Below are 21,275 nucleotides of genomic sequence, written 5' to 3'. Positions count from 1 at the left end.
GGGAAAGCATGCCCTGACTATGAAGGAATGTTAGGTTACCTTTGACAGTTTACTGAATACACTAAAACTCATGTCTTGTAAATCTTGTCCACCTCTGGATTCAACTTTCTGCTTTAGTCTGTGAGATTATTTTCCTTTTTTTTCTGGCACACAGAAACAACCAAACATTTATAAAGTGGTGTTTTTTTTGTGTTTCTGTAACCTAGAATAAAGCCAGTGCCATTTTTTTTTTTCACCCAAACAAACATGGCGTTGTAAAAGTAGGGCTTATAAAATATGCTGGACACTCCAGGTCTGATGGCTGAAACATACTGTTCATACTGATGGCAACAGCAGGCTTTGGAAACCATCATTCCTCCTACAGTGTTGCCAGGGCCTTTTCCCCATGACCAGGAGAAAAAACCTCTGAGGCCAGGAGAGTCTCCCTGGTATGGTACATCTACAGCTGTTTCCTTCCTTGGTCTCATAAGCTCCTCACAAAAGCACCAGTAAAAGAACATCATCACAACTAAACGTTTCAGAAGTTGGCTGGTATCCGTTACAAATTCAGGAGTGTCCACAATGCGTTTTTTGATGTTATAAAAACACACACTGAATAACCATTAAATGAAAAAAATTTTCCTAGAAAGTAGGAAAGAAAGGGGCTCATTCAGCCCTGTTCCTCACTGCCAGATGGCAGTGTCAAAAACTTATGAACAGATGCTCTGTAGTGTGCCTGGTAGAGTTGGTGATTTCAAAATCTCAAAGCTCCAGTGGTTGGAAGCATTTACATTTTCAGCCTAAGTTTATTCATCAGCAGTTTATAGCCTTTTGCTTCTGCCTAAATAAAGTGTTATTGTTATTTGAGGTGAAATAACTTCTTTGACTTCCCTGTATTTTTATTCTAAGCTTATTAAGGTGAGCACTTTTAGCCTCTTAGACATGCTGGTCTTCCTGTTTTTTTGGCCAGTCTAGGGTCCTTGTCTGCACCCTCTCTAATCTCTGTTGATTTTACTTGATTGTGGGTGTTCAGGGTTGCGTGCAATTTTCCGTATGAAGTTTCATCAGGACTTTGTACAAAGAGATGAATGCCTTTGTGTTTTTACTGGCAATTACTTTCTTAATTCATCACAGACTAGTATGTGTCTTTCTCCTGTGTGTAAAATCTGGGTGTAATCACCAGGTGTCTGTCATTTCTCATAGTAAGTCCTCATCTTGAAGCAGATACGCACAGAGTCATAGAATGGGTTGGAAGGGACCTTTAAAGGTCATCTTGTCCAACCCTCTGCCAGGGGCAAGGATGTCTTTAACCGGATCAGGTTGCTCAGAGGTCTGTCCAACCTGACCTTGAATGTTTCTAGGGATGGGGCATCTGCAAACTCTCCAGCCCTTCTGCTATTCAGCATTATCTAGTACATTCTACTCTTATTTTTTAATCCTATTTTTATTATCTCAGTCCTTGAGGCAATCCAGTGTCTCAGGTAATGATATTCTGGTCCTCTTCTGTGTTGATAATATCTTCCTGTTTTGAGTCACCACAATTTTGGGGTAGGTTCTTCATTCTTGTGCCTTTCTAAATACAATCCTGTCCTCAAATTGCTCTTACCTTCTCAGACAATCAGTTTCCTGTAACATGATAATTTTCCTTCAACCAGTTTATTTTCTACTATATTTAATTTGGTGTATTTCCATGTTACATGCATGGGTTCTACTGTGTTTTCTCTGTCTAAAAATATATTCATAAGGGACTGTAGTGCGAGCTACCTTTGGTAAGCCTGCGTTACATTCTTTTCACTCATCTCTCATCTTTGTGTTTCAGTTATTTTTAGACTGATTTCTTGAGAAAACAAAGCTTATGTGGTCAAACTGTCTGTCTCTCATCGTACTTTTCTTTCCATGTTAACTTTTGAACTTCCTGGCCAATTTCAGGCAACCTTGACAGAGAACTAGACACTTGGGAAACATGGAGTTCCAAAAAGTGGACTGAAAATAAGCGATGAAAGGAATAGGGAATTTAAACCAAATTAGTGCCTCTACCAAAGAGAAGACCTTCCAAGTAAAGCTTAGAGAGCAGAGACTAATACAAGGAGGAGGATGGGGCAGAAATGCCCAGCTGTGGTAAGAACTTTAGCAAGACCTTGTGCTTCTTTGGTAAAGAATGCAGTCATGAGAAGCAAAGCGGGAGGAGAGGAGTTCTTGTTTTGCCATGTGCCTCATAGGACAACCAGCCACAAGACTGTGGAGTAGAGCTCCCAAATGTCAGCAAAGTGACTTTACTTCCATTTGCATCTACCTGTAATTATGAATAGCACATGTCCCCCTAGATTCCTGAAGCAAAAGGGACTGTAACCTGCAGCTGCCAGTATGTATTTTCTGAAGTGATGCATCATCTTTAGCCACATGTTGATGGGTTAAAACTGTGTCCAGAAAAGGGGTAAATCCAAAAACATTCTTGGATGTACATCTGGGGCTCTTCCCCTTTTTCCTGTGTCACTCCACTTGCATACAGCGGATGCTTCGCTTTGTATGTAAGACTGATAAATGAAGTGAAACAGAGACTTGGCTCTCTTCAGTGCAGGGATGACCTAAACAGTCTCTTGAGTCCCTTCCTGCCCTATTATTGTTGATTTTGCTGTTCTGATTAGGACACTGGTAGATTATGAAGAGAAGAGAAATGGTATTTTAGCACTGAGCAGTGCTGTGGTGACTTGGTGGTGGGATGGGAGCTATCAGTGGAAAAGTGCTGGCCTGCCTGTTGGAGTTTTATAGCAAAATTTGTGACTATTTAACTATAGACACCATACTTTAGACAGCTACAGAATTTACTTTGGGGAGGAAAATGTGTTTATAATTTAAAGTCAGCATTTCAGTTAGAAATGTGGACTTCATTTTTTTAAAATCTCAGAACCTTTAGCTCATGTGTACTTCAATTTAAAAATCAAACTGTCTCCCTCTTTATTTTTTCTTGTCTGAGACTTCTAAAAGGGGAAGTTAGAAATACTTCTTTTTCTGAAATGCAACATGCCTGTTCAGCTCCTGCTCTCTGACTCTCTTCCATCTTCACATCCTCATGACATTTCTTCACAGATAATAAAATCATGGAGGATCAGTTTCTTCCTAAAGTGTGTTGTGTATTGTTAATCTTCTAACTAGCAGCATGTGTGGGATTAGGGAATGCTTCATGCTTCCTAACAGCGTTGAAATGAATTTCTTTTATAATACTGGCATCCCAGTCTTTTCCAGTGGTTGTATGTAGCTGAACATGGCCAAAGGAGTTAGTTGTTAGTATACCCAGTCTTCAGTCTTGCACATTGTCAGGTTGAGGTGTGACTCTGCTCTGTTGCTAGCTGGATGGTACTGCCAAAGCTTGCAGTTGTGAGCTCCATGGGAGCAAGATTCCACAGGAGCCAAGGAGTGAAAGTTACATAGCCAAAACTGCAGGAATAAAAATGAGTTTGAACTGAACTGTGAGGAGTTTGAAAATGGAAATTTGAAAGCCATGAGCTTTCAGACAGTGAGCATGAACATATTCCTGTAAAACTGACCTAGCAACAAATGAGAAGCTATATACAAATTCCCCTGCTCTGGATGCTATAAAGGAACTTCTAGTTTAAATAAGACATTGAAAAATATTTCCTGTATGTCATAGAAATTGTTCTTACGAAGATGATCTGCAAAAATATTTTTAAGTGTTTTTAATAAGATGTTAGATCAGACTGTATGGATTTTTTTTGTTTTTTTAAAGTACTCATCTATGGTTTGAATTTTGTACTTGATTGGTTTATATGGCTGCTCTTTATAGTTGTAATAGACGGTATATCTAATCTGGGTATTTATTAATTCCATAGAACATTTGGGAATTAGTAACGCATGGATGTATGGCGTAAATGAGGCCATACTGCCTGATGGACTCTGTAGTGTGTCAATAGTAAAAACAAAGCATGAAAGGATTGGGATTTTTGGGACCACTGGGTTTTCTTCTTTATACTGTGTGTATTGTGCTCATTTAATACTTGCCTTTAAAAGCTCCTGTATAAAGCTCTTTTTTTTAATTTTTTTTTATTTATTATTTAATTGTAAAAGTTGAAGAAGTATAAGGAGATTTAAGTGGTTTGTGTATATATGCACAACTAAGCTTGCAAATGTGTGTGTGGAGAGATGGTGATGGTTGTCTTTTGTTGTGGAAAGGGATAAAGGTTTTTTCCCATCCCTTCTTTGTTACTGTACAAACTAGAGTGCAGCCAAAATGGTGCTGTGCTCCCTGGAAGCCGCCTTAACCAGAGCATATTCCCATCTGTAGTCTGTCCATTGACTTCAGCATATTTTTGTATTGGACCCTGAGCAAAACCCTTGAGAATTCACAACTTTATGCTCTGTAGAATCAGCAACTAAGCTATTTGGTTTTTTTTGTGTATAAATACAGTGATGTGGTATTTGCCTTTCCAGACATAAAGAGGAAGAATGTTTTAAACTAAACAAACAGAACTGTTTTCATTAAAATGCTTAATCTTTCATTTAAATGTCACAAAAACATTTGTGTCTGTATTTGGGCCTGATTCATTGTTCTTCATTTAATTCAGGCACTGTTTTACACAAGTGAGATCTGACCCACAGATTCTTGAAGTCTGTCGGGCTTAGGGGATAGCTTAAACTGCTTCCTCTTGAGAAGCTTTAGGCTGAAAAAGAAAAGCAGCTGAAGAAGGAGCAGTGGTGGAGAAGCTGGGACCTTATCTTGTGGTGCCCTAAACAGAGGATGCTTTTGATATGCTGGTGTTACCTGCATCATGTGGAAGCTGGTGAAGTTTAGCAGAAACCTCTATCAGAAATCTAGTGGAGCCTGCCAGATACTCAGTGTCCAAAAAATGTTGGACATAGGCATAGACTCACTGGGGTGCTGACCTGCAGATGAGCAGTTTCAGGAAACATTCAGCTCCTGCACTGGTGCTGAGTAGTAGATTTCCACTTGATAATGGTGGCTTGTGAATCCTGGATGAACTTGCAGTAACTGTACATGAGGAATTTTACTCCTCTACTGAGAAGCTGAAGCAAAATAGTGCCTGAGGCATAAGCTTTTCTTGTTCACTATGTTTTTGTGTTTTTTATTTCATTTTCATATAAACTTTAAAAGCTATTCTTGTTTCTTGTTTGATTTAAAGCAGAACTCTTCTGAAGGAAGAAATCCAGGTGAAGAAAAAACATGCCTTTGTTTAGTAAATCGCACAAAAATCCTGCCGAGATTGTGAAAATTCTGAAAGAAAACATGGCCATATTGGAAAAACAAGAAAAAAAGGCAGACAAGGTATGAAATAATGTTGTTGAAGACCAGTAAGGTTGTTATGCTAGTGATAAAATTGTGTTCGCTCACTGCCCTGATTCTGCAAGCACTTGCACATGAATAGTTTTGTGTTTGAATGGTTCTGCTGAAATCAGGGGGCTTTTGCATAAGTAAAGTACACCAGATATGGGGTCAGACAGAAAATCTTGAGATCCAGGAGCCTTAGCCAGAACGAAGGGTGATCTACTTCAAACAGTACTGCATCTAATGAAACAGCTTGGAAGGCTATTTGAAAACTACAATACTGTTAATTGTTTTCTTAGGATACCAAATGAGGCTGCCAGTTAATGTGTAAGTACACACTACCAATGAACCCTGTTTGCATAAAATGGCAAACCTGTATGTATTCAGGTATATATAAAAGAGATCTCACTCTGTCAATACTTTCCAACCTTCTGGGTGCTAGTGCTTCCTAAATGACCAGTGTGATCAGCAGGTCAGAGAAGGTGATTCTGCCCTCTACTCTGCTCTCATGAGACCCTACTTGGAGTACTGTGTATATTTTTGGGTGTCCCCAACAGAAGAAGAATGTGGAACTGTTGGAGCAAGTCCAGATGAAAGCCATGAGGATAATAAGGGAGCTGGAGCGCCTCCCATGCAAAGATAGGCTAAGAAAATTGGTGCTGTTCAGCCTGGAGAAGAGACCTCAGAGCAGCCTTCCAGAATTGGAAGAGTGCCTGCAAGGATGCTGGAGAGGGACTCTTCATCAGGGACTGTAGGCGTAGGGCAAGGGGTGATGGCTTTAAACTGATAGAGGGGAGATTTAAATTAGATAGCAATTCTTTACTGTGAGGGTGGTGGTGGGGAACTGGAGCAGGTTGCCAGAGGACTTTGAGGATGTCCCACCCCTGGCAGTGTTCAAGGCCAGGTTGGACAGGGTTTTGAGCAGCCTGGTCTAGCATGAGGTGTCCCTGCCCATGGTATAGGGGTTGGAACTAGATGGTATTAAGGTCCTTTCCAACCCAAACCATTCTGTGATTCTATGAGCTGTACTGTTCATGTTCTAATCGCAGTGCTAAGTTTCTGCTGATAATATTGCTCTCCTCCAAGTCTGTGACACAGACTTGAGTAACTTTAGCCACTTTTCCAGTAACCAGTTGAGAAGATGCACCCCAGCGTACAAAATGCTCCCAGTTAGGAGCAAATAATTTTTTTTTTTTCCTGGCATCTGAGACTCCAGCCTTCTGTAGTATTACTGTAGCAGAATTATATGATTTTAATTAACAACAAACTAATTTTAGGTTAAAACTGAATGTCAGTGGAAACAGAAATAGCTGCTAAGCTAAGTGACATTAACACTGTTTTTGTGCAGCTGCTGTTTGTGTGTGCATGTTGTGCTTCCCCCACCTTGTGAATGAGGCAGTATTAAAACAAGCCCAACCCAAAAGGTAGGCATGGAGTCCTTCACACTATGAGTGAAATCCTCTTGAAACTTTTTGGTTCAAAGCAAATAGCTCAGTGTGTGTTAATTATGTAAGATCAGTCACACGGATTTCAGGGAGCCCTCTGGTATTTGATGTATCATGCTGAAATATCTTCAGTTAACTGAAAGCACTGAGGGAATTTGACTCTGAACTAAAACTTAAAATAAGTAACTAAATAAACCAACAGAAACTTCTCTCCTCTGCAGAATTCATCTTTCGAAGCCTGATTAAAGAAGACATTCAAAGCAGAAGCTTTAGACTAGGGTTTCTTTTCTATTTGCTCTGCAGCATGACTCCTCTTAGTTGTGGTTTGGAGGATTTTTAGCTTTCAGCTGGTTTGTTTATTTGGGTGTCAGTGACAAAAGAGGAGAAATTCAGACTTAGAAAATCAAGAACTCAATGTGAATTTTTCATAAAAGTCAGAACAGCTGGTGTGTGTTTTCCTCACAAAGCAAAAGAGATGGAAGCATTCCCCTGGCATCCCTATTAGGGATGGAAACAGCTCATGAATTTAATGATGACACTTATTTTACAAGAGGGGGTTAGTTTTCAGTATTTTCTGCCATACTTTATCAGTATGGGATGGAGGCTGCTCCTGACAAGGGGAAAGGAGGGAGCGGGGGACAAGTCAGTTGCTTCAGCAGCAAGGCAGAAAAAGAAATCAGCCTGTTCTATGATGGTATTCACAGATACGCTTTATGTGACTTGTTGACCTGGGACTTTGCTTTGCAATGTAGAGAAAGCACACAGAAGGGAAGATGTTAGAGTCCTCAGCAATGCTACCTTTCATTGAAAGTGTTGCACTGAGCCTGTCCGGAAATACCTATTAAAGAAAATAGATGTATTCATTCTCTTGAGTTTAGGGAAGTGAATGGTAAGAAGCAGCTTAGGTGCAGTGGCAACAATAAACTTTAAAAATGGCAGGAAAAATAACTCTTGCAAAAAACAATCGCCCCATCGCATCTCTTACTATCCATACAGTTTTGTTAGCTTAGTAAAACCATTTTTAAGGGTTGTTTGTGTTTTGAGAAGAAAAGGCAAGGAGGAGACTTTCAATGGCACACAGATTTTCAAACCTTACTTAGTAAAACTGATGAATAACGTCTTTTCATGAGTATGACTAGAGAAATTTAAGTGAAACAAAAGCAAAGCAAAACAAAGCACAGTGCTGTACTCTGTGCTCTTCAAAACCTGGCAAGGTTCTAAAATTTACCTCCGGTTTGATTTCCAGAGGGAGAGGAAATGTGTCAGATTTTCATAAAAGGGCCCAGAAGTCTGGCTCCCTGCAAGAGCCAGAGACCCTGGATATCCCAGGGCTTGTTTTGGACCCTGTGGGCCTGCGAATGCAGAAGTCTGGGAATCGGGGCTCTCCAAGTTTTAGGGTTTTTGGCTTTTTGTCTGCTGCGGGAACTGGAGGGTTACTGTTGTGCCTGACCATAAACCCAAGGTTCCCAGGACTTCTAGGAGCATTCCTGATTCTGCTTCTGTGCAGAATAGCTTCCAACAAGGACTTGCCTCGGGTACTTAAACAGGAAGATTTATCCTGTGACAATTGAGCTGTTATTGTAGTACAGCCAATGTGGTATGTGGGCTGAGAGAGCTAAAAGTTGCTAATACAGCCAGAATTGGCAGAGAAGTGTGGCAAAGCCTGAATTAACTGCAGGGCTGGTGAAGAACCTCCTCATTTCCTTTCCCAGCTGAGAAATTCTAAGTTTGAGGTGAAAATGCTCTGGGCAGCTGCGGAGGCGCAAGGTTGGACAGGGAGGGGTTTGATGCTTCTAGCAGAACTTTGTGGGACTTTCAGCAGGAACCATCTGTGCCTTGGAGGGGCTGTTTTTAAATAATATGTTATTTAAAATGATCATTCCTAGCAAGTTATGCAGTATGCAGGTAGAAGGAGCTTTACAGCAGATCAGTTAAGGCTCTATGAGCAATGGGAGAAGGGGGAGGGACACAACTTGGTAAATAGGATGCAGAGAAGCCATTTTTAAGTGTAAAGGCAATCCTGCATATTTTCTGAGACTCCTTGCCATGTGCACACATCATATACAGACGTTTGCACCCTTTCTTAATGATACTTTTTGTTATTGAATAGGACCCATTCAGATTTTGACTGAGCTCTGTTGACTGGACTAGCATCTATCTTCTTAGATAAGGATTGAATTTAACTCAGTTCCTCCATGTATCTTTTTTTTAACTATGAATGCATGTAGTGTTGCCACAATGCTTTTTTAAAACTCTCAGCTGAAAAATAGGCTAAATTTGAATGTTTGGTTCTTTCATTTTATGGGTTTTTTTTTTTGTTTGCTTGCATGGATATATGTGTACCTAAAGCTTTGACATTTTCTCAGCTACATTCTGATGGTTCATAGAGCTCAGGTTGAGAAGTGCCACCACACATGGATCCTTTCCTCTGAAGTGCTCTTCCTAATATCGTGGTTTTAATTTTTTTTTTTTTTTAATGACATCTATTTTAAAGAAGATATTGCAGCACTGTCAAATCTAATATCTGGGAGATCAAGTAGGATAAGACAGAACTGAAAAAGTGGACTAAAGCTGCCTTGTCTTCTTTATCAGACATCCTCATTCCTTCCAACATTTGAAATATATAAGGTGTTCTTGTAGCACGTACAATTGCTGTCATCCTGTTCAGGCTTGATGTGGTGAAGAACAATTAATTACGTTTTATTATAGAATTCTGTAAATGCTATAAAAAGTTAATCTCTGTCATGCAGAAGCAAGATGTGCTTGGATTTAATGAGAAATACCCATTCTGGAACGAACTAGAAAAACAGGGCCATATTTAAATACCTAGGAGATGAAGCCTTCAGAGCTTAGACTCTGTTCCTTCTTTCTGCCATGAACTCCGGTAGTGTTTGGAGGATGCACGTAAATAGGGAGCAAGAGAGGAGAAATCCAGGTATCAAGCAGACAGATCTGCTTGAACCTGAGGAAGAACAGACAGTGTGTGACGTGCTGGCCATGCCACTGCATTTATTACTGATATGGTGCCATGTCCTTTGTTAATGGATGTTGTAAAAAGCACATTAATAGAAATGATGCCGGACCCATGTCACGAGAAAAGGGGAGTGACAACGTGACTTCTCCACATCTTGTGTTCATTGCTAAATCTGGTCTGCACAATGCGTTGCAGGTGGCATCTAGTATGTCATCGAAGGGTGTCCTTAAACACATCACTCTCACTGCTAACTAGACACCCTTGGGTGCGGCAGCTGTAACTCAGTGCCATCTGCAGTTCCTACAGGTTTGGTAACATTTTCTGAACCTGCCCTGCAGCAGAAGCCTGCAGAGTGGCACAGGCTTTTTAATTTAGTACAGCAAACAGATCTGGAGTCCATTGAAACTTGGCCCGATCTTTGTGCTTGGCCTAGGTGGGCTGAAAGTTTTACAGTTTCTAGCATAGCTGGTCTAAGACTTGGGTTTGTGGCAGAAGATGAACCCAAGTGAGTTAGAGCTGGTTTAGGGCACTGTGCTGACTGTTTTCCCTGGCAGGCAGAACTGTAGGCTGCAGCACCTTTAGTCAGTGTTCAGAAATGTAGTGAAGCTAGATGTAAAATAACCTGAAGTGTCTAGGTTCTGCCTCTTTCACTTGCATATATCTAACAAGACTGCTTGCTCAGGTAGGTCACTGCAATCTGTCTTTTGTTTCATCTCTATCTACTGTAACAAATTTGATGCTGTTCAAAAGGGTCAGGAAGGCAGCACTTTATTAAGGCTACAGTTGAAAGACTGTAAGATTTCCAGACAAATTTTTATGTCAATAAATCCTGCCCTTTTACCTCACAATAATGAAGCCATTATCAGCTCCTGTTCACCTTGCTAGCTCCTGTGTTGATGAAATGACTGGGGACCAGGGTGCAGGATGAGTTGCGTGCGGAGGATGTGATGTGCATTTTCATGGAAGAATGGTTGTAAGACTACTGTGAACATGGATAATCATGGATGTGATTCTGCAGCTGCCAAAGTCAGTTGTAAAATTGCCTTCAACTTCATTGCTGCACACAGAAACTGAGAGAACGAGATAAGAAGGGCTTGGCCTTCCTTCCAGCTCTGCATGTCGTGAGGTTTTGTGGGGCATTTCATGTTTCAGCTTCTCTGTTCTGCTGAAGCCTGTTAGTGCTCTAGAGATGGGAGAAACTCCAGATACAATTAGGTACTGGTGCTGAGAGTTAAAAGTCTCATCTGTTGCCTTTTTTTATAAGTATTTTTAAGGATTTTACAACCTCCAGTCCTGTGTTAAGTGCAGGATTACAGGATTAACAGTGGGAAAGGAATTTATGTTCAGGTGGGGCAAACCTGTCTTATTAATTTAATTATACGTCTTTTTAAAAGGCGTTTCCCTGTTGTGCTTGCTTGGCCAAATTGTCTTTGCCAGCTTCCTTCAGTTCTATTATTTTGCTAAATGGCAGAGTTCATGCCTCCTGACCCAAAACGTCCACAATTTGTTCCTGTATATCTGTTAAGCATGAAATTCTACCAAGAATAAGTCAGTTGGGATGACCCTGAAGCTACATAGATGTTGGATTTGCATTCTGCTAACGGCTCTTAAAGGGAGTCCTAACAGTTGCATGTAGAGAGAGTTGTATTGGCACTATTCTTTTAGGAGGAAAATTGGTTTGAATCACACAGAATATTTTTAAGCAAGATAAAGCCAAACCAAGGAGCTTTTTGCTTTTGGTTGTAATATATAGCATGGAATACTGGCAGTTCACTGAATCACGCATTGGAGTATTTAACATCACACTGGCAGGCATCTGTGTGTGTTACTTTCTGCTGCTGTGCAAGTAAGCAAGAGCTTAGAAGGAGATTTTTGCCCTGGAAATATACAAGGTGCATAAACAGAAGCTATATGATCCTATTTGCCATATTCTTATGAACAGTTGAGGATTTCTTGATCACTATGCAGATGACAGATGTCAGACATCCTGTATTTTTCTTATGTATATTTGGTATCTGAGTTTGGAAAGGTGGAAAAAGTTCATGCAGTCTGCTTTTTTCTTCACTGTTATAGTTGGTCATAAATGTTATATTAAGTTCCTGGATGAGTAGAAGTAAGAATAAGCCCTTCTGACCTGTAACGTATGTACATGTGTGTGAAACCTCTAACCTGTTGGTGAAACAGAGGTAAAATAGAGACAAGCCACTGAAAGCTTTGAAAAGTTGCAGTTCAGGTGTAGGAGCTTAGATTGTTGATTATTCAAGGCCTGATACTTTTCCCATTACGGTTTCTGTAATCTTCTTTGGAGAGGCATAAAAAGATGCAATGCATCTACATGGCATAACTGGAGATCCATCTGTCTCTGACAAGCATAACAGTTATGGACTGTGAGCACTTACTATGACCCTTTTAAGATAAACATGAAACTGCCCTAAGTGGCTAAGGAGGGGAAGGTCAGGGTTGGTCAACAGAGGTAATTTTTATTAAGCTAGTTGAAATAGCTGAAAAATTTAAGTTGCTGAAATTGAGGACTGTTGGTAAAGTATCTCTGTTTTTAAAAGCCTGACTTTATGAAGTTTTGATTTCTGAAGCCAAAGCTCTGCTTTTTGTTTTTTTTTTTTGCTTTATCATGCACAAACAGTGTTGCAAATAAAACAACTTAGCCTTTGAGTATAGAAAGTCCCAACTCATGTGATTATGGAAATAAAAATTCAGCTTTCTGTATGAAAAACAGGTAAGATCTTTGTTTTAGCCTTCCATGCTCCTCTTTAAAATCTCTCTGGAAGATTTTAGAAGAACAGAAAAAAAGACTTGTAGGATTTCTTTATAATCCCTTTGTGAAAAAAAAATAAGAAATTGTGGAATACAGAGAAAAAAATTAACCATTATTTAGCATTCTTTAATAATGCTAAATTACTGCCCTAAGAATGTTGTCATGCACTTTGGCCCCCCTGTAAAGATTAGTCAAAAAAAAATAGATAAAATTCAAAAATTGCCTTCTAGGTCTGGCAAAGCAATTTAAACTGAAGAACCTGGTATTAACACTGTGGGAAAGAAAGCTCAGCCCTGGAGTATGGAAATATTCCAGTGTAGGCATAGTAGTGCTACCCATTCTGTATATTAAAGGCTGGACCTTTGGAACCAAATGGGCTGGTCTTCACATGCATGGTAGCTACAGAAAGGAGAGTCCTGATGTCTTTCAGGGAAGATTTGTTGTTTTTTTTCATATAGAATTTCAGGGAATGATCTCTTCATAAGATCCTTTCTTTGTGTTATGGTCCCATTAAATCAACAATTGTAAGACTTGAATCTATGAGGAAAACAAGCTTGAGAAAAGTATGCTTAAGTCAAGGTTTCCAGGTCTTGTTGTTGGTAGGTTTGAAAAGACACATTGATGCTCACAAAAAATCAACTTTATAAGGGGAAGTTGAACAACCTTATAATTTGACTTGGAGAACTTATATAGGCTTATCTATGTTGTCAGTTTTCCAGCTCCAAGTCTATTGTACATCGTCTAGTCTAGCAGGGTTAGCAGAGTAATCCAAGGATTATTAGGTTTCAACATTTACACAAAACATTTTATTTCAAAATAGATCCAGAAACCTCTTGCCGGTCACTATAAACAATGCTTTGTGGATAAAAAGTTACTTCTTGTTCAAATTAACTTGTTAGTCCTGTGTTGGGTGAAAGCAGAGAAGAAATGGCCAGTATTGATAAAACTGCTTTCACTGTGCAGGTCAGTATAGGTAGTGCTCTCCTTTACTGCCCTTACACAGCTATTGCAAATCAGCCTTGTAACTCGAGACTTAGCCATATACCCACCCTGAATTTTAGTGTTCTGTGGTGGAACTGGATCATCCCAAGTTTGAGTGTTGTGAACTGAGATGCCTGTAGGCTATAAACCTGCAAGTTTCTTCACTGGAAGGATGAATAAGGCTGCCCAGGAAAGTGGTGGAATCATTGTCCCTGGAAGTGTTCAAAGACCATGTAGATGTGGCCCTTAGTGACATGGTTTAATGGTTGACTTGGCAGAACTGGGGTAATACTTGGACTTGATGATCTTAAAGGTCTTTTCCATCCTAAGTTGTTTTTGGAGGTCAAGATCCTGACATCTGTGCAGTGACAGCAATGCAAACACTAAATTGATCTGTGTGCTGGGAATCAGCTTGCGTTTCATCTTGTGCTTTGTTGTTCCTGTTTGCAACATTAACTGTCCAAAGTTCGGCATATCTCATTTTTGACATTTGCATGTAATATATATAAGCTGTTCTGTTCGGGATTCTTTGTTTAGTATTTTCCTCTCCCTGTTTTTTTTTCTCCTCTGTTCACACCAGCTTCTCTATATATAATGGCATACGTTTAGTCATAATGTAAAAGACTCATGTCTAGAAGCCAAAAGGAAAATCTGCTAGAAATAAGATTGTGCTTAATTGCAAGATTGAGGCAAATGGCTTAAAGTGCTTTGATATTTCATGAAACCTTTTCTTTTGCTCTGTAATTTCTGCTGAAGTGGCAGTTGCAGCGCTTTGCTATTGTTGCTTATGGAAAATAAAAAGTAGCATGGAAGTCGTGATAGGCTTTGGAATTTCTAGCAAATCTTTTTTTCCTGTTGTTACTGCAGTTCTGCTTGTGGCATTGCTGAAGGAAGGGTGCCTTGCTGAGGCTTTTGTTAGTTTTTGCACATCCTCCTAAAGAGGATAAGAATGAGTCTGGCTTCTTATGACAAAGCTGTTCTGCGGCTCTGTTTCTGTCATTTGTATTATTTGTTGTTTGTTTTGGACAGATCTTGGGTCTTTGGATCTTGGAATGTTTTTTTTTTTTTTTTTTTTTTCTTCTGAGTCTTGGACAAGTTTCCATCCCAGAACCAGTGCTTATGTACTAGGATATTATTGTAAAAATGCTGTGAGATTAAGTGGGAATGTCAAAATGGAGGGTAGAAGTGGCTGTTATTTTAAGAATCTGTGTTTGGGATTACAGTTTTCCTCTGGACAGAGTATGAAGGATAGGCACCAACAAGCTGTCCTTAAATTTGACCAGGAATGGCTTTTGGTGACGAGTTGAATGACAAACCAGACTATCCAGTGGATGTGAATGAGGAGGAAGTTAAACATGAAATGCAATTTGCATGAAGAAAAGCTGAGAAGATGAGCGGGTGGGATGGCAGATGATTAGAGAAATACAGCTGTGGTGCTCAGTTGTGCCCATCAACACCACAGTGTTCTGTAGTTTTGTTTTCTCTTTCATTTTGCTTTTTGCCCTCCTTTTGAAAATTAAACCTAAAGTTGAGTCTTGCAGAGATTTTTCTATATATCGGGACTACTTCTACTTGAAAGGAAAGGAATTAATGTGTTGTTTACCACAGAATGCCAGAGATTCACACCCTGCCCAGAATGGATGAAAAGCCAAAAATGTATGGGTTTTTCCTTTGATCTGAAAATATTTGCACAGCTCTTATAAAGATTTAGAGCTTTAGTTTCCAAGATAGCACCCCTGTTGTTAATCCCATCTGTACTCTGTGGGATATCTCTAGTGACATACCACTGACATTTGAGGTAAAAATAGGCTCTTTTGCTGAGTGATGGTAAGAAATAAGACTTTGCTGTGGTTAAAGTTATCACATAGTCATATTCATTTACACAGTGCTCATCATGACCTATCTCAACTAGCAGAAAACTGAGAGTAGGTACAAACAGATTGGGGGAGAGCATTTCTTTATTGTGTGCAAAATCAATCTTTGAATCTTCCAGGTAGGTGTAATGTGAAAGTGGCTTTTTATTGGGGTTTTGGTTTTGCTTTTTTTTTTTGTTTTTAAGGATTTCTAGGCTTTTTCTAGAATTTTTATTCACTGGTGTACCTGTGACTTAAATCTGTATTAAAGTGTTGGCAGATCAGCAGCACTTTAGAGATACCTCTCTGGAGCACTGTGGTTTTATTTTATGGAGATTAGTGGGGTGGTATGAAAGTATGACATTTTTCCTTTGAGTTTATGTGAGAGAGATACCGAAATTGCTGATCTGGCTTTGCATATCCTTTAATGTCCAGTTAGCTTTTATAGACGACTCCTGGGTTTTCTGTCCGTGTCCTTATGTATATTTTTTTCCCCTGCTAAACTAATGAAACACTAATTTCAAATAAAGGTTTTGCAGTATCGGTGTGAAATGCTGTCCTGTCTTCAGCATCTTTAACCATCTTGCCTGGCACTTAGTTGTCATTCTCAGCTTTGCTTTCAAACCTGTCCATTACTTCCTTCTTACTCCCTGCCAAAAAATCCAACGCAGGTTTGCTGTGGGTCATGCATGTATTAAATATACCCCAGCCCAGGAAGAGCTATTGCCTCCATAGCCCCATGGTTGAGGGTGGTGGGATTTAAAGCATGTACACATGTGAAAAAGTAACACCTTTGCTCCAGAGAATCTTTATTTATATGAAGTGGAACAAACCTGGCAGGAGAGTGTGAGCCAGACCATTTGGGAAATGGGCTGTTGTTGTTCTCTTTTAAACCTGCTGACTGCCACAAACACTAAGCTGTTACCTGTTTATATGTATTTCTCTTTCATTTTCCTGTTGTAATCTTTCTGGTCAAGACATTCTGCAAGGTGATTCATGATTTGTCCTTTACATTAGATACCTGAAACTGAATTAGCATACAGTAGATGGGAGCAAAAGATTAAAGACTTATTTTAGTTCATTTGGTGGCAGCTGTGAGCTTTACTAAAGCAAATTAGAATCATAGAATGGTTTGGGTTGCAAAGGACCTTAAGAGCATCTAGTTCCAACCCCCACTCCCATGGGCAGGGACACTTCACAGTAGATCAGGTTGCTCAATTGTTTCACTTAATGAATTCACCAACCTGAGACTGAAGGGTCTGCGTGCTCAGGAGGCAAATCGCTTGTGGATGATGGTAGCTCAAACCACACTTGATGAGGAGAGATAGGTGGTGGCAGTACAAAGCTGGCAGGGTATCCTGGTTTCAGCTGAGATAAAGTTAATTTTCTTCCTAGTAGCTGGTACAGTGCTGTGTTTTGGATTGAAGATGAAAGTGATGTTGATAATTCAGGGATGTTTTAGTTGCTGCTGAGCAGTGCTTACACAGAGCCGAGGCGTTTTCTGCTCCTTACCTTACCCCACCAGCGAGCAGGCTCGGGGTACACAAGAGGCTGAAGGAGACACAGCCAGGCTAGGTGACTCAGCTAACCAAATGGGTATTCCAGACCATATGATGTCATGCTTGCTATATAAACTAGGGGGAAAGCTGGTCGAGGGCTGCTGCTCAGGAACTGCCCGTTTTATGCCTGTGGTCTGTAAGTGGTGGCATGCTGTGTTTAAATTGAAAGTAACTGTGCTTGTGTAGGACCCGCAGAATCCAGCGTGAATCCTCCAGCCTCAGGAATTACATAAAGTTGTTAAACCGTTTTACAACAGATAACAGTCATTGTCGTTTAGAAGCTTTGGTTTTGAACTGCTTGTCTTTTAAAGTAAAATGCTTTTTTTTCTTCTTCCATTTTTTTTTTTTAAACAAAACCTGTGTGCTGGCAAACAGGCATCAGAGGAAGTGTCAAAATCTCTGCAAGCAATGAAGGAAATTCTGTGTGGGACCGCAGACAAGGAGCCACCTACAGAAATCGTGGCTCAGCTGGCGCAAGAGCTGTACAACAGTGGCCTTCTAGTGACACTTATTGCCAACCTGCAGCTGATAGATTTTGAGGTAGGTCAGCATCCAGAAACCTTTTCACCTCCTTGGTCTCAGTGTTGTCAGTGAGTAGAGCTGTATTTTTCTGAAGTCTAAATAATTTCATTGCATTCAAAACTGGTTTTCATGTGCTGTAGAAAGCAGCTGCTGTAGATTGGTCAGTGTCCTGATAGATACACTCAAATACTGGAAGTAAATGCAATGCATCTGATTTTTTTTATTTAAAAAAAAAAAAAAAGAGATTGCCATGTGTATCCAAACAAGATAGGAAATGATGCTGAGAATACTATTTATGACTGATGTTGTAAACTGTGGTGAACCTCCTTGGGATTGTGAACTAGAGACAACCACTGTCTTTGAAGAGCATGTCCAATTTTGAAAGGGGCAGGCACAGGGAATAAAAATAATTGAAATCATGGGAAAATCTCATGTGACAAACACTGCAAAAAATTTGTGTGCTTTATTGAGAGAAAGGGAGGTAAAAAAGGTGTTGAAAACTGACTTTGACAGCAGCTGGCAAGGTAAATTGGGTTGCCCCCACTTAATGATTTGGATTAAAAGAAGAAAGTAATATAACTTTTTTTTGAAATATTAAAATGAATATGTATGGATATATAATTTAATTTCATGTAGTTATATAAAAAAAATCTACATTCCATAGAACTTTGCCAGTTTTCTTGTTAAAGCCAAAAACTATGTAGACAACTACAAAGACCACTGAACTTGCTTATAAATAGTGAGAAGAATTATGGTAGAAAATATTGCAGTGATTCAGGATAATTATAAACACTTTTAACTGACCTTTGACTGGTAAGGACTGGGAAGAAACTTTGTCACTGACAGGTCATTACAGTGTTCCTGTGGTCTATGGTCATCTGGGATAACGGTCCACAGGGACTGCTGAGTCCCATGATTTCTGTGTTTCCCAGATGCAGTGAATCATCACAAATGTCCCAGAGTTTCCGAACAGTGAGAAATCCCCAGCTCCCAGGAGTCAGACCTTCACTGCTGAGGTCTGAAGCAGGAGCAGTAGCCAATGTATAGGGCATGGCAGCTGCTGAATTTAAAAATCGGTTCCCTAGAGAGATCGTCTGTTGCTCCCAGGGCCACTTCTTGTGGGAGTTACTTTCTTCTGAGAGTTTTCTTCTATTACTGAAGTTTTTGTTGTTTCATTTTCTTTCCATATTGTAAATGAATGAAAGGGAGAAGTGGTAGGAAAGTTATGGTTTCTTTTTCCCCTCTCTTCCTCATGCCCCTAGTAAAGCCAGGGTGCCCTATCCCTGCCAGTGTGCCCTATCCCTGCCAGTGTGCAAGGCCAGGTTGGAGAGGGTTTGAGCAACATGGTCTAGTGGAAGGTGTTCCTGCCCATGGCAGGGGGTTGGGGCTATGTGATCATTAAGGTCCCTTCCACCCCAAACCATGCTATGATTCTATTTATTTTGTATTGTTTTTTGCAAGTTGTGTTAGTGGAGGTCTCTTACTTTTCCTCAGGTCAGGAAGTCTGTTGGTTTGGGGTTTCTTTTTTTAATGTTAGAATTTATTGAGGTCCTTTAAATTGTCTTCTCCTGCTACCCCTGGTTACCGTTAAATGTCTTAATTACAAAAACAAACCCAAACCTCCAAAATCCAGTAGTTTATTTATTTAAGAAAAAAGGGGGGGAGAAAGGAGAGGAGATACTGTTAGCAAATATACCACAGAAGGGAAACTACTGCATTTTTTTTAGTTATGTGACAGTCTGTATTGCTTTTGTCAGGCAAAACATTCTGTATGGACATACTGAACCCACAGTCTTCAAATACCAGCACAGAATGAAATACCTGATGTGTTGCTGAATTACTTTTATTACAATCAATTCTAATAACTCTTACCGCAAAATAGATCTTTCCGTGATACAACCTTTCAGTCATTTAGCAGAGCTGATGGACATACTTTTTTTTGGCACAAGAGTGGAAACTAAATGCCATTGAACAAGAGGACAGCAAGAGCATGTGCTTCTTTGTCTTAATATCCCCGTGGACTTTTTCAGTGTATAAACTTTTCTGCTTTCATTTTGTTATGTTGATGGCCACAGTTGGTATTTAGGTTTCTTTGTCAAACAAGAGTTTCCTCACTTTAGAACATGCACATTATTTTTTTTATCTGTGTGTAATAGTAGAAAGCAAAATCATAGATTACTTGAAAATATGATTTCTGAAGGGAATGTTCATGTAGGTTACTTTGTTTTGTCCTGACTCCCTGCCTCCTCCTCACCAACCCTGCTGCTTGCTTTGATCCCAGTTTTGCACAGCTGTACTTCCCTTTGAAGATGTGCTTTCAAAGACCTCATGAAACCTGATGGCTGTTTAGAGGAGTGAGACCAGAGTTAGCACCCACACAAAGAAAAAGGCACAAGCACAGACCTGACTCCTGTCCCATTTATGTTTCACCTGCCAGTATACCTACAGCATGTGTGTCTGGGGGCAGGTGTGCGTACACATCCATTGCATGTCTGTGGAAGAAATGGGTTTATTGCTTCTACCACTCAAGAAACAAGATATAATTTTGGTGATGATATTATTATGAAGCACTAATGCTGGGTTTGGGCAGGAGCCCAGAATCAAGATCAGCCTGGGATTTCTGAAATTTAAAGGATGAAATTTATTGTTGAACTTTGAAGAACTGAGGGAAGTGGGCATACAGAAAATGTCAACTAAAAAAATAGGTGTTGGTAACTGTGTGTAAGCCTAAAGGTTCACAAGCTGTAAAGCCACCAAAAGAAGCAGTAAATAGCCACAAGCTCAGGACTGGTGACATTAGAAACTTTCCCTTACTTTCTCTTGAAACATGAGCTAAATTATGATATAGGGATAATGCAATTCATTACTTATATAATGACATCCTTTGCAGGTTTTTTGTTCTTGTCTAGCCACTTTATCTCCATGATGCCTTATCTTGTGCTTCAGTAGCCATATGTATTTCATTATAAGGCAAAATTATACCACAGATCCAAGTAGAAGTTTTCCTACAACCTTTATAGATGTCTGATGTTGAGGGAAATCTGCCTTGGTTCCATCCTATCTGCCTCCATTTCCTCTAGAAGAACCCAGAGAGACCAACTTCTTTGGCTTTCACCATCGCTGGTCTCTAGAAAACTTGGTATAATAGTGTGTGTGTGTGTGTATATATATATATGTTTTTATATTTATATATATATATGTGTGTGTGTGTGTGTGTGCATGTGTCCTCTCTGAGATGTATAAAGAGATCATAGAATCACAGAATGGTTTGGCTTGGAAGGGACCTTAAAGATCATATAGTTCCAACCCCCCTACCTCTGCTATTGCACAGAATGCTGCAGTGTACCTAATATTAAGTAACAGATATAAAACTTGGCATAGCAGAGGGGATCACTTAATTTCTAGCCATTTTCACCTCACCCTTTCAATAGCTCTTCTCTGGGTCGATTTTGTCTTGGACTAACTGCTGAAGCCGCTGGGGATCACAGGATTCCAGGCAGGCGTTACGGGTGTTGCAAAGGTAGGGGAGAATGGGATGACTTTATAAAGAATTAGCCTAATTAAGAGAATGTCCAAGGGTCAGAAGTGTTTCAGACAAAGGCATTTGAGCTGGCCTGCTCTGACTTGATTCTCCTATTTAATTCCTCGTGTCCTCAAGTCTCCAAGCCAGTTGGGTTGGAACCAGTAGGAAAGCAGAATATTTGTGTTTCTCAGCAGTGATTTGTTTGTGGAGGTGAAACCTGGCATTTTCCCTCTGTGTGAAACTGTCTGCTCCTTGGCTTCAAACATTCAATAAGTTCTTTGCCATGGAATGTTTCTCCTCTTGAGGCAGATGAATGATCATGTACAACTTACAAGTAACCTTTTGCTTTAGCTTGTCCTGCGCTTAG

The 21,275-nt window shown here is 39.9% G+C and overlaps 1 protein-coding gene across 2 annotated transcripts in view; it reads left to right on the top strand.

Annotated features, from left to right (window-relative positions):
* Nucleotides 1-21,275, top strand: part of CAB39L (calcium binding protein 39 like) — a 46,880-nt gene that overhangs the window by 4,173 nt on the left and 21,432 nt on the right. For both annotated transcript variants that reach the window (XM_061457378.1, XM_061457377.1), the window contains 2 exons: nucleotides 5,136-5,278; nucleotides 17,239-17,403. In XM_061457378.1, coding sequence (XP_061313362.1) covers nucleotides 5,177-5,278; nucleotides 17,239-17,403 — 267 coding nt within the window. In that variant the 5' untranslated portion in view covers nucleotides 5,136-5,176. The remainder of the gene's footprint in view (nucleotides 1-5,135; nucleotides 5,279-17,238; nucleotides 17,404-21,275) is intronic.

This window comes from Pezoporus flaviventris, unplaced genomic scaffold (assembly GCF_033815535.1).
Source record: "Pezoporus flaviventris isolate CSIRO_AGI_PZ_B2104156 unplaced genomic scaffold, CSIRO_AGI_Pfla_v1 ptg000025l, whole genome shotgun sequence".
NCBI classification, from domain to species: Eukaryota; Metazoa; Chordata; class Aves; order Psittaciformes; family Psittacidae; genus Pezoporus; species Pezoporus flaviventris.
The sequence above is the reverse complement of the archived record's forward strand: the minus strand, read 5'-3'. Positions and strand labels throughout refer to the sequence as shown.